This window comes from Catharus ustulatus, chromosome 3 (genome assembly GCF_009819885.2).
Source record: "Catharus ustulatus isolate bCatUst1 chromosome 3, bCatUst1.pri.v2, whole genome shotgun sequence".
In the NCBI taxonomy this organism is placed as follows: Eukaryota; Metazoa; Chordata; class Aves; order Passeriformes; family Turdidae; genus Catharus; species Catharus ustulatus.
The window spans coordinates 34,714,247-34,727,109 of NC_046223.1; the positions used below are offsets into that span (position 1 = coordinate 34,714,247).

Consider the following 12,863-nt stretch of genomic DNA (forward strand, 5'->3'; position numbering starts at 1 on the left):
GCTGGGAGTTTCCCTCTGATATCAGCTATGTAGAATATGAGTCCTCTGTCCCATGGTACAGTTGTGCAGAACTTTGAGCTTCTCATTATGCTATGTGCAAGCATATTCCTCTTTGTTTTGGTGCCATCTAGGAGCAGCTCTGTTGCCAGTGAATTTACTCAACTTTGAAGCTGATATAAGAGCATGTCTGTGCTCTTAATTTCACTGAGTTTACCTGTGTGCCTCAGCTTTTATAAGACCTATCCTGAATAAAGTTTGAAGTCCTATTTTCACTCTTTTAGAATTAAATAAGTTTAAAGCAGTGAGTTTCTTGGCAGTTATAGTACAGTTCCTGGGGAGAGTGCAGTCACTAAAACACTGTGGCCAAAATATCTGAACTGCCACCCAAGATGGGAAAGATTACAGCCTGGGACAGCTTTATTGTTGCTATGAAATTGAATGCATGCATAAAAATAAAGAGAACAATACAGGGCAAGTGTTTACTGGGCATTAGAGAGATGTTTATTATACCTTCTACAGAATAAGCAGAAAGCTCAAATTATCTCCAGATTTTAAAGGCATTGTAAAATAATTAAACACAAATACTAAGAATCTTACTGGAACTACAAATCCTGAAAATGTTCCTCTGAGGATTTTTATTTCATTCCTTACATATCTTACTGGGCTGCAACACCACAGCCCTGGGTTTGGCCACCCTGAGAATTAAAGTGGAATAAAATTGTCCTGATTCTTGTTTATAGCTTGTAGCTTCCTGTTGGAAGTCAGGGAAGGAGGACGGGGAAGGGACATGGCAAGCCAGCTGCAAGGTTTTATCACTCTCTGTGCTTTCACTCTGGGTGAGAAAAACTGTTCCATGTAGAGATATGAGGAAAAGCTCTTGGAGGCTGTTCTTGTTTCTTGAACAAGCTTCCCAGGTGGTAGCCTTGGTTCACAGCAGATGGTGGAGGGGCGGCAGAGCAAGCTGTTAGCTTGTGGGCTAAACATCCTCTAAAGCATCTTTCTGCTCTTTGCTTCAGAAGATGCATGGTAAGACATGGCACAGAGGAAGCCAAGGCTCCTGGCCAATTAGTTGCCCTCCAGATAGAAATATGAGATTTATATGAAACCGCATTTCATACCACATGCCTCAAATTTTAAGGCTGGGAAAGACCTTGCCATAGTAATTCAGGCGTATTAGCCATGTCAAATAAGTATAATTTAAAACACCCTTGGTACAAGCTCATTTAGGAGGTAAAAGCAGGAGCAACCAAGCCAAAATAAATGTGAGGAAAGAAGCAAGAGGGGGAAAGGAAGTATGCAGACAGGGCAGTGGCAGGTGTGGGGTCTCCCCTTTTGGTGCCAGGTCAACCTGGCTGTAATGTTGCCTGACTGAGCCTATGCAGGTGAATGGAAGAAATAGAATCAATTTTGGTGAAAATTCAGAGAAGGTAGGCGAGATCCCTGTAATCCCATTGAGTGCACTCTGTCTGGTTTGTATGGACAGCCTATAGGATATAATACAGTAATGAAAAATCCTGTATGAAACACTCTTTAATGACCATGTGTGGCTGAAAATCAGGATTGGCTTTTCTCACAGAGAAGGAATATGCATTTGCTGTATCCCATTGTTTTTTACCTTCCAGCTACATGAGGACTTTTATATGATACGATGACTCATTTAATATAAACATATTTACTCAAAACAGAAAATACACTTGGAAACCATGTTGGCAAACATTTGAGTTGGAAATAATCTAAACTAATGGCAGGATTCCAGGATACCTTTGTTTGACATTCTATCAGTGTTGCGGTTTAATCCCAGCCAGCAGCCAAGCCCCAAGCAGCCACTCACTCTCTCCATCACCAGTGGGACTGGGAAGAGAATGGGAAGGGTAAAAGTGAGATTTTTGGGTTGAGATAGTTTGATAGGGAAAGCAAAAGCCACACACAGAGGCAAAGACAAACAAGGACTTAATTCAGTGGTCCCCATGGGCAGGCAGGTGTTCAACCATCTCCAGGAGAGCAGGGCCGTCACACACAGTGATCACTTGGGAAGACAAACACCAACATTCCGAACATTCCACCCCTTCCTCCTTCTTCCCCCCACTTTATATCCTGAGTATGATGCCATGTGGTCTGGAATATCCCTTTGGTCATTTTTGGGTTGCCTGTCCCAGCTATGTCCCCTCCCAACCTCCCATGCACTCCCAGACTCCTCACCAGTGTGGGTGTCTGTAGGAAAGGCAGCAAAGACCTTGGCTCTGTGTAAGCCCTGCTCAGCAATAACAAAAACAGCTCTGTGTTATCTTCCCTGTGTTTAGTACAAACCCAAAACATAGCCCCACACCAGCCACTGGGAAGAAAATTAACTTTACCCCAGCTGAAACCAGCACAGTCAGTTAACTAAAATATTACACAGATTACGTTTTACTTTGTAGGTGACAGTCAAGAACTTCTGCTTTTTTCTACAGGAGAAATTATGTCTTGGGTTAAAAAACAAACAAACAAAGAAAAAAAGAAACCAAAGAGAACATCAACATATCTGTGGTTTTGAGGGTGTGGCTGGATAATGGTGTCTTTCACTTATAGGGGCACAGCCTGAGACCATAGGATTGGAATGTTTCGTGATTTGAGTGTCGGTGACCAACACTGCTGATCACAGATACATTGGTTTATTTTATAATTGGTGATATAGCTGCAAAGTTTGCTCAGAAGACTAATTTCCAAACTAAATTTCCATCTAATTTCCAGCATACACTAAGATACAGCAGTTTTTGGGTAAGTGAAGGTAGTGTTTTAGTTGCTTGGGAAGGTCATTAACCTACTTTGGGCTTGTCAAATCAAGTGATCAAAGTGTCAGATCAAGGCTTTGGTAAGCCACGTCTTGCACAGATAAAGTTCATACCTTACTCCTTGAATGGTGTACCCATTTTTCTAAAATACTTTTCTATTACAAAATGGAGTGTATATTTCCAAATAAAAAAGAAAAATAGATTTTTAGTTCAAATTAGAATCGCAAATATTTACAATAAAGTTAGTTAACACATAGCAGTTTAGCATCCACAGCTTGTGAGTAATTTCCCTTGTGTAAAATAGGGTATGAAAATGAAATTTCAGTTCCTATTTTGACAGAGAAACTGATATGCCAGCTCAGTAGCTTCTGTGATGGAAATTTGTTTCTAAGGGTAATAAGTGCTGAATGCATCTTAGGGTAATATGAACATCCAGTAAGGAATAGCTGTACAAAGATGCACACCTAAGGAAATCTCTTCAGATGTCACTGATGATGGAATATGTCAGTCAGTTACTTATCAATGTTCTTTGCTGACACAAGTAGGAATAATATTTTAAGTATGCACTTAATGTTCCACCTCCTTTTGAATCTAATGGGCCTGCTGACCTCTACTTTGACAGTCCTAAAGTGTTAACTTTGTCTTGGATGATGTGTTGCTGAAAAAAAATTTATTTTATCAAGCTAAACAAGTGTCTTTTGAATTTTATTAGCATTAATTTGGAAGCCTGAGTTTGAAAATCCCAGCCTACTTGTAAAGTTTTAAGGGGAAAAATATTTCACCATTTCTGCATAGATGGGGTGTGAAAACTATTCTGACTACTAGATATACATCATTAAAGTTTTATTTTAAAAAACAAAACCCAAATTTCTTTCCTTTCAAGAAATTATCTCAGTTTTTGCTATGGATCAGGTAGGCTTTCAAAGCAGTTCCCCTTTCTTGCCAGGGCAATGTATTAGATTCATTTGGATTGAACTTTAATCAGCTTTCTAATGTCCCTCCTGCAATTTCAACTCTTGATCTTGTGATTATTTTCTCTGCCAGAAATCTTGTAAGCCTTCAACAAGTCTCCAGCTGCTTGTTTGCATCAGGACTCCCAGGAAAGAAATAGTCCAAATTATCTGACAGCGTTAATCCAAAGTATATTAGCTAAACTGGATTAAATATGCATTCTTTTGGAAGATAATTCAGTAAAATGACATTAAAGACAATTCTGTTGTGAATGAGTATGTTCACACAGTGGTCTAATGCAGTTTAAATTATGCACTTCGAAAATTGAATTTGGATCAAGTTCCTTGTGTGTCTCTGTGGACACAATCCCTACCACAGCCATACCACACACAGTGGGGAAGTGGTTTGCAATGTGCTGGAGCCCCCTGCACACCCCTGCATATTCCACAGCTTATATCACTTGGCTCAAGTGGGAGCTAATACAACCTGGAGTATGATCAGCTTATTGTCAGTACATAAAGCCATGCTGCCATCACTGCCATCACCATTACTGCAGCAGGATGCAGAGTCTCAAGTGGAAATCAGAGCCCTATTATACTAGATATTAAATGAAAAAAATAAAATAGCTGGCTCCTGCACAAAGAGCAGAGCCTAAACAGCTGCTGGCAGAGCTGTGAGCTGCACTGCCCTCAGGTCTCCCCGGGTCCAGCCTGGTGCTTTGCCTGAGAAGTCTGGTGGTCCAGAGGGTCTGCATGGGAGAGCCAGGCCTCTGACTTGCCTGGAAAAGTAAAATATGGGAATTTCTAACCTCCTGTGCTAGATTACAGGGCCAAATCAGTACCAGCTGGCATGACCAGCTGTGTTTGGAGCAATGCTAGCACTCAGGCTAAAGGATTTTGCTCATGCAAATGTGCTCACAAGGAAGCCACAGTATGTATTTGTGTCATATTGTAGCCTACATGTGGTTAAACTATCCTTCTTGTCCCAGTTAAATGCTCTGGGAATTACCTGATGCTTATTTTTGATGTTTTTTGATCCCATTCAAAATTCAATCCAGTCTGATAGGGCTTGCAAATGATTCTCTAGCCTGCCATGCATTGATTTCTTCTACTTGGGGAAAACCAGAGAACCCCATGAAGTTATGAGAAATAGTTCATTGTTTTTCATACATTTTCCCAGTCACAGGGCAAAAGTACAAGGAAAATGCAGGTTATTCCTTTTGTATGCAATCTCAAAGGTTATAACTGTCCAACTATAATACAGTTCCATGATTTTGAAAAGGCCAGGTACCTCCAACAATGTGTTTTCTTTAAGAAAATGTCGACTGTGTGCTTGGTTGAGTCACAGAGTGGTTTGTATTACACTGTCAGCTTTGTAAAAAGAACAGCAAACTCTGGATGAGCATTTAGTGGCAAGAGGGATAATGGCTCTGTCAGTCAATTCAGGAAACAGCTTTTAGGAAATATATTTTCATCAGGGCATGAGTCAGTGAGACCAGACAGATGACCATAGTTGGATGGAACTACTTCCTATATTTCAGACTAAAGAGCTTGACCACAGGGGTAAAGCTTTCAGTATGTTTGATCAACATTTACATTTTCAGTTTTTGCACATAGAGTACAAGACTTCTCTTAAAATAATTTTATAGTGAAACTAAGATGTACAGAAGATCTTGATTCAGCATGGACAACTTCATAAAAGTGTTCGTGATGGACAGTGTGGAAGCTGAAATAACTGAATCCTCTCAAACCATGGAAATGTTGCAAGGAAAGGGAAAAATGGTTTTGACTAACACATTTTGAGTATGTTTTCTATGGAAATGAAAGTGTACGCTTAAATGAGAGGGACAGATTATGAACTGCAGTCTTGAGGTCAGAGTGAAGAAAGATGGCAAGGAGGTGGTACGGAAACTTCTGAGTTCTAATTCTGTGTCAGGTCTGTTAAAATCTCCTAGTGATTTTTTTTTTATTAGAAACACATATCTGGAAGTGCTTTGGACTTGGCATAGGCTGAAAGAATACATCCTGATGGTGCACACAGTGTACTTGTGACCAGCTGCCATATGGCAGTGTCATACCAAGCACTAATTTCTCCATGTGTCTGAGACACCTGATACAGGCACAGGTTACTTGCATATTGAAATGTGTGTGTATGTGCATGTGTATATATATTCAGTCTGTCTTCCCTGACTCCTTTGGGTAAAATGATGTCATTACTTTTGTAAGTTTTGAGTCAGATAATATAAACTGACACCAATATAATGGAACTAAACAGCAAAGTAAGGAGAGCTACTGTCAGCACAGATTGCTTTTATACATATATGAAGTCCCAATTTGTCTGCCAAAGCAGCCAAAATTGTTCAATCCATCTCTCCTTTGAGTTGGTACTCCTGCTGACCTGCTCCATTTAAAGTGCTCTGTTTGTAGAAGGGAAACCATGGGACAGCAGGATTAATATTGATGTTATCCCTGGGCAGTGCAGGGTGCACAAGTGTTGGAGCAAAGCAGCTGCAATAAAGACTTGAATACTGCATTATCTCTCAAAATAAAGCATTTTGCAAAACAAAAGTACTGAATGTTTCTGCTCCAGAAAATCTTAACTTTTTAATCCAACTCTAGACCAATTTCAGCATTCTTATTGGAGAATTCTGTACTAATAAAAACAGTCTTCACTGTTTCCCCTGCTTAGTGGTTAATGCAGCTAGAGTTTGTATGATTGTCTCCCTCTCAACACAAACAGCAATATATTCATTGGTCAGCATTAGTTCAGCTTTTAAGGTGGCTTATGTTTTAAGAGGTGATAAAAATTCTGAACTGCTAGTGCAAGGCTTCTTACACCTCAGAGAGTCACGTGAGCTTTTATCACTAATTAACTATGCACAAGTATTCATTTTCTAATTAGTGACCTATGATGAGACACAATTCTGGGTGAATCTTTTGTAATTTTAAAACAGAAATTGCCGTACAGCTCATTGGTTTTGGTTTGAGGCTATCTTGCAGGCTGAATTATTTCAACAGATAAAATAGTGACAGAGGCCTGATTGTGACCCTGCATAATGAAGACTCTAAATTTGGAGCAACTTTGTGGTCAATGACATCAAAATAGTACTAAGGAGTGAAGAACAAGAATTATAAAATTATTGGGATCGATGAGGTCAAAACTGAGAACCTACGTAAATAGTAACCTGATAAATATTTTTATTTATTCTTGTTGGTGAGTTTGAAGTTGCTTTGGCTTACCATTGTCGTTTTTCCCACAGAGCTGCTCAGAAATTGAACCTGTCTTCCAAAAAGAAGAAGCACAGGCCTTCTGCATCATCTGTTCCTGAATCTCCTCTCTTCTCTACCTGCTTCAGCAGTATCCTTCAGACTTCCCCACCTCCTGCACCACCATGTTTGTTGAGGGCAGTCAGCAAAGTGAAGGATACTCCTGGTTTGGGCAAGGTAGGCCTTGCAAGTATCACTGAAATGATGATTTTCTTTGGGGGAAGATTTTATCCTTGTGCAAAACATTGGATTGAGATTGGAATTGGAAAGCCATGTCCTTTCTCAGTTGGCTTTGCTGTAGCTGGTCTCCGAACACATGTAAAAGGTCCTAACAACTTAACTAATGCAAGTGAATTTCTAATAGAGTTAAAGTTGACTTAGAACAGACAGGAGTAGTTTCCGTGGCTGTGTATAAACTGCATAGTGGCTGCCTGCTCTGGCATATTTTGTGTTCCTGATCCCTTTGCTTTCCAGATTGGTGTCTTGGTGGACACACAGTAATTTGCTTCTGGCTCATGTTTGCTGGCTTTCTTCCAGTACATTTACCTGAGCAAAACCTACGCTGATAATGATAAATTGCTCCTTTTTCCTTCTGTTGTGTTATTTCCTCCCATTCTGTATAATCATTTAATTTAAAATGCTGTTTAAGTGCACACATATGTTGAGGCGATGGAAGAGGTGGGATATAGTTTGCTATTGCTTTGTAGTTTGTCTGAGCGCCCCTTCCCTTTTTCCCTGTTACAAGTGGAGAGCCTGACTTATTACATCTGGGAATATGAGCATGCAGATGCTGAGAAAAGCATTTGCTTTAATCAAGGTAGTTTCTTATGCAAGCATCTGTGTGCATAGCTTTTCCATATTCTTTGAATACTAAGCAGTGACAATGAATTTCGTGAAAGTTTTTGTTTAGAAGAGAAATTGTAATGTATGATCTAGGACTGCTGAGCATAGGATAGGCTTCAGAACTTTTACTGCTGATTTTGGATACTCACTTTCTTATATTGTGCGGTTCCAGGGTTTCCTTTCAAAGAGCAATGGTATTACTTTCACGGCTGGTTTAATGCCTGTTTGAAAAGAGATTCCCTCCACATGAGGTTCCCTTCCTTTACTCTGGCCTGGTAGGTGGGAAGAAATGTAGAAATCTGTCATGGTGTCTTATAAAACTTCAACAAGGATGTGTATTCTGACTTCTGTGGGGGAAAGAAGAGTAAACTTGAACCTGTTCCTTGTTTTAAGGAGTTGCTACAAAATAGATGACCAATAGAAGCCATCCTCTCAGGAGTCTTACTTTTCTGTGCTTGGGATGGTTTACATCTGAATAAAAATTCAGATGAGTACTTTTCAGTACTTTCCCAGATTATTATTTTCACGTGTCCCAAGGAAAGGGTCTACACACAGACGTAAACATAGATCTGTCTAAATAGTCCAAGCTGATTTGAACCTTTCTTGTTTCTCTCACTACTGGTTTCCAGTGGAGAGGGCTTGGGAAGCCGTTTTGCAATAATTCCAAACAGACCTGTGATTTGCTTCTTCAAAACCATGTACAAGAACAGGCTTCAGGCTTTCCAGCTATGTAAGTATAACTAAAATTTTGCAGCCCACATGATGAAGGAGGAATTTATTTTCATTTCAGACTTTCTTTCCCAAAACTATCAGAGTATGTAAGTAGCTAAGAGGTTTTAATGACACACATGCTTCTTCAAAGCAGTAAATGAAATTAGGTTATTTCATTTAGTCATACTAGGGGAAATTAAATTTTTCCACATTTCCATTAGAAAAAAATATGTCTAACCTGCAGTTTCTGGAAGCCAGTTTCATTTTTCACCTTTGAGGAGTCACCTTATAATTATGACCTGGAGCTTGTATATTTTTGTAAAAATTAGCCATCAGTTTACCTCTGTAGCACAATTTTCATTTTAATATGTCAGAAATAGGTGTGAGGCACAATACATAAATAACTTCAGGATAACAATGTAATTTATTTGTCAGACTGGGAAAACTTTAGGTATGAGGAATGAGGTAATGGAATTTCCAGCTTATTTGCTTTTCATGTTCCTCATTTGTGTGTTCTGTTCAGTTAGCTTGGGATATGTTTTGATAAGAGTATGTTAGAAAACAGTTACTTTTCTCAGCAATTTTTCTCATATAGTGTTTTCTGTAAATTTATAAAATGTGAACCCATGCGGAGGAAGTGGGTTCAGGGAAGCTAAATGTTGTTTTCAGTATTTTAGGTTTTTTCCCTGATTTTTGTTTAAATAGCATTTTACGAGCAATCTCAGTGTGATAAAAGTCTATTTCACTTTGGGTTTGAGTGGGCTGGGAAATTTCTAATGTGACAATTTCCATGTGGGAATTCTGGTTCACCAGGGATTGTGGATTTCTGAAACTTCAGGGGACAAATGAGCGCAGGCTGCCTGGAAGGCAGGCTCACTCCTACAGGGCTGTGAGCCCTGGCACACACACTGGGTGTTACTGGTGTCAGCTTGAGAGCTGTCAGTTTTCCCAGGGAGGTGGGTATCCAAGATGTGAAGGATAGGAAGTTGGGTACATCGAAGCTTAGACTTTGAGGGTAGATTTAATTTCACAGTTTTCTAAAACGAAATTGCAAGCAAACAGTTGCTATTTTATGTATTCACTTCTACTAGAATTTTCAAAGATTCTACTTCTCATTGCAAAATTAATGACAATGATTTATTTAAAATTATAGAATTTCTTACCTGTCATATATAGGCATATAATTTTTTTTAAGTTAAAGGAGTAAGATCTGCCTATCACCAATTTATTTAAAAGTTAATTAGCAGTGCAGTTAGGATGGATATGGCTACAACCCCCCACTGAAGCATCTAAACTGACAAAGAGGGTTAGAGAGTGTATATTCAGGTTGCATGCTTCATGCCTTTTGTTACAAAATGCCTTGCAATCAAAACTGTGCCAGTCTGGACTTCACAAGAAGTATTATTTGAAATCTGAAGTTCAGCTTCACAGAAGCTGGAAAATGTTATTAATAATGAAATGCTGGGACTGCATAATCAGCATTACTTTGATGTTAGATACACCACTGAGCCTAGCAGAAGTACCACATGCCAAAGTGAAACCAGTAAAGGATCAGATTCTTTGTTGCACTCATTTCCAGATAGCTGTTCCTGATGCTAAATAAAAAGGTGTGACCCTGTTGTTAATGTATTACATTACAGGAGTGCTTTTATGGGTCATATCTGTGTACTTCGGATTTACATTTGCTGGTAGAGGGTAGTGCTGGTAGATAATCTTGAGTGGTAGTGTGATATCCCCATAGTCAGTTCTTGAGTTTTCCTTTGGGCTGAGTGACAATCCTGCTCCATAAACTGCAACAGCTTGAGCATCATTTTTTCTTTCTCTGCTGTCTTTGAATCATCATATTCTGAGTAACAGATTGCTTTTAGTGAGTTTATCCAGAGAGAGAGTGCTACTGTTCTGGATGGCTGTACATGATTCCCCAAATCTCAGTTTTCTGAAAGATACTCCTGAAGTCTGTTGTGTCTTTCCTAATAACAAGCCAATAACAGAGAAAAAAGGTGTTCAGTGCAGAAATAATGAATCATTCCATGCCTGCAGTAAGATTAATTACTTAAGGCCATTCTAGTAAGGTTTGCTTAGATTTACTCCCCAGTCTGCTTCCCTCCGTCCTCCCTCTACACCTCCTCTTCCATTTTCTGTCAAACAAAATCAAAAGTAAACCAATACTTTTGATGAAAATCTGAAATGTTCTTTCCATGAAAGATGTTGTTTTGCTGAATCCAAGACTTGACATGAAAAACAGCTGGAATGAAAAATTTTCTGCCAGCCTGAATAAATAGGTTGTTTTCAGGTGGCAGGGGGTTAGGATAAATGGATGTGGTCTCTGTGCTTTCTTTCATTTATTATTTTTCTGTTTGCAGTCTTGTAAACCTCTGTCACTGAGAGGTGTTTGTATGTTTAGGCAGAGATTAGTTTTCTTTTCCTCATGTGCGTGTGTATATATATATATTTGTGTGTGTGTGTGCATTTTGTTATTTGGTACTTGTTAATCTCAAAATAAAAAGCAATGCTTGGGCACTAAAATCAAGGTTTCTACGAGGAAGAAGCAAGTCATCATTGAACTTTGTTTAGGTAGTCTTTTCAACCTATTAAAAGAGCAACTATAATTTATAATTACTTTTTATTTTTCTGGAGCAGCAGCAGCCTTGTTTGCAGGGCTTAGACCTGTTCTGCTAAATGATGTGTAAATCCAGATAAGAAAAACCCTGTTTCTGTCCAGACCACTTATGATCTCAGTGTAGGAAAGAGGAGCAGACAGAGAGATGGGAAACAAGAAGAAAAAATGAGGTATTATTGGTCATCTTGGTAGGGATGTCCTCAACCCATCAGCAGTGTTGTATCACATACCCCTTCTCAAGCTGGTGTGGAAGCAGAGATTATTAAAGAGTAAATAATGGATTATGCTGCAGATGCTCCTGAAGGGCCCTTCCCAAGTGTGTAGGACAGGGCAGGAGGTGACACAGAGTCCAGTGAGTGAATGAGAGATGTGGCAGGTGGTGGCCATCAAGCAGAGGGCTGAGCATGGAGTGTAGCTGGGAGGGGCCTTCAGTGGGGACCAAGACACAGCCAAAGGGCAGGAGTGGCAGCAGGATGCTGGCAGTGTGATAGATACTCCTGAGTCACACACCTTTCTCCCTGGGATCTCTGTCATGTGGTAAAGAAAATTCAGTTAAAAATAATTTTTCAGTGCCTGGCTGAAGAATTAATCTTTTACCACAACACAGTATTTGATTGTAATAAGCCCAAAATCTACTATTCACTTTACGCAAGTCTGCAGCTTACCTTTTTCTCATATTGATTTGCATAAAACTGTATATGAAAGCCTCAGAAAAATTTTGTCTGACCTGAAAGTGCATCTACCGAACCAACATTTGTCAAATGTCAAATGTATTTGTCAAAAGAAATGGTGAAGAAAGTTCTAAAGCCCAAGAAGTTCTGGTTTGTGAGTAGATTCAGGACTGTTTTTTGGCTGGGACAGAAACATATGCCAATGCTTTGGGCTCACAAACCGCTAATATTTCAGCTGTCCACTGCCTTAAAATAGTTTTTGTTTACTTTTCACTAAATCAGGCCACAGTTATTGCACTGTCTTTGACATGCTTTAATCCAAGCTACATAACAATGCAATAAGGGTGTTAATAATGAATAACTCATATTGGCTACGGCCTGTATGAATCATGGTGTGAATAGTCTTTTTCAAAAGATGTTTTCAATAGCCATGTCAACTCTTTGTATCAGTGCAGGGAAGCAAAGAGATGTTCCTACACTTATGTGGTTTGCAAAGTTGATGTGAAGAGAACAAAATTTATTCACATCTTGTTTAAGTCCAAAAGGTACAGGAAACCTCCTTTTCTACTATCAGAGTTTTCATTTCAACCTGCTGGTTTATGAATGTCAGGATTTTTTTGTCTGCATTACAATTGTCATACAGTTTTGTCTACATTTTTGCCATACATAGAGTGGGAGTTTATGAAATCCTGGGCTATGGCCAGCAAAAAAACTCAGCCCAACTTGCAAGATATGTTCTGTATTTAACTTCACTGCCAACCATCTTTAAGGTTTCTCCAGAAAGAATGAGAAGAAGTTATCTTTCCTTTGTAAAGCAGAGATCCTTCCTTTGTAGTTAGCAGATAGATTACAAAAGTGATTTTAAACCCTCTATCACAGAAAACAATTTCTGAGGTGAGAGCTGTTTTTTTTCCCAAAGTTACCATGGCTACTGAAAGGTGGGAGGATGACCCCTTGAGGCATTTAAAGGAGACATATGTGTTCATCTTTGTTGTCAACATGATTGTTGTACAAATTAGTTAGTTCCACT

General features: G+C 39.2%; 1 protein-coding gene across 1 annotated transcript in view; it reads left to right on the top strand.

Annotated features, from left to right (window-relative positions):
* The window catches only part of KIF26B (kinesin family member 26B), a 284,770-nt gene that overhangs the window by 167,714 nt on the left and 104,193 nt on the right, over positions 1-12,863 (top strand). The window contains exon 5 of the mRNA XM_033054728.1: positions 6,982-7,165. Coding sequence (XP_032910619.1) covers positions 6,982-7,165 — 184 coding nt within the window. The remainder of the gene's footprint in view (positions 1-6,981; positions 7,166-12,863) is intronic.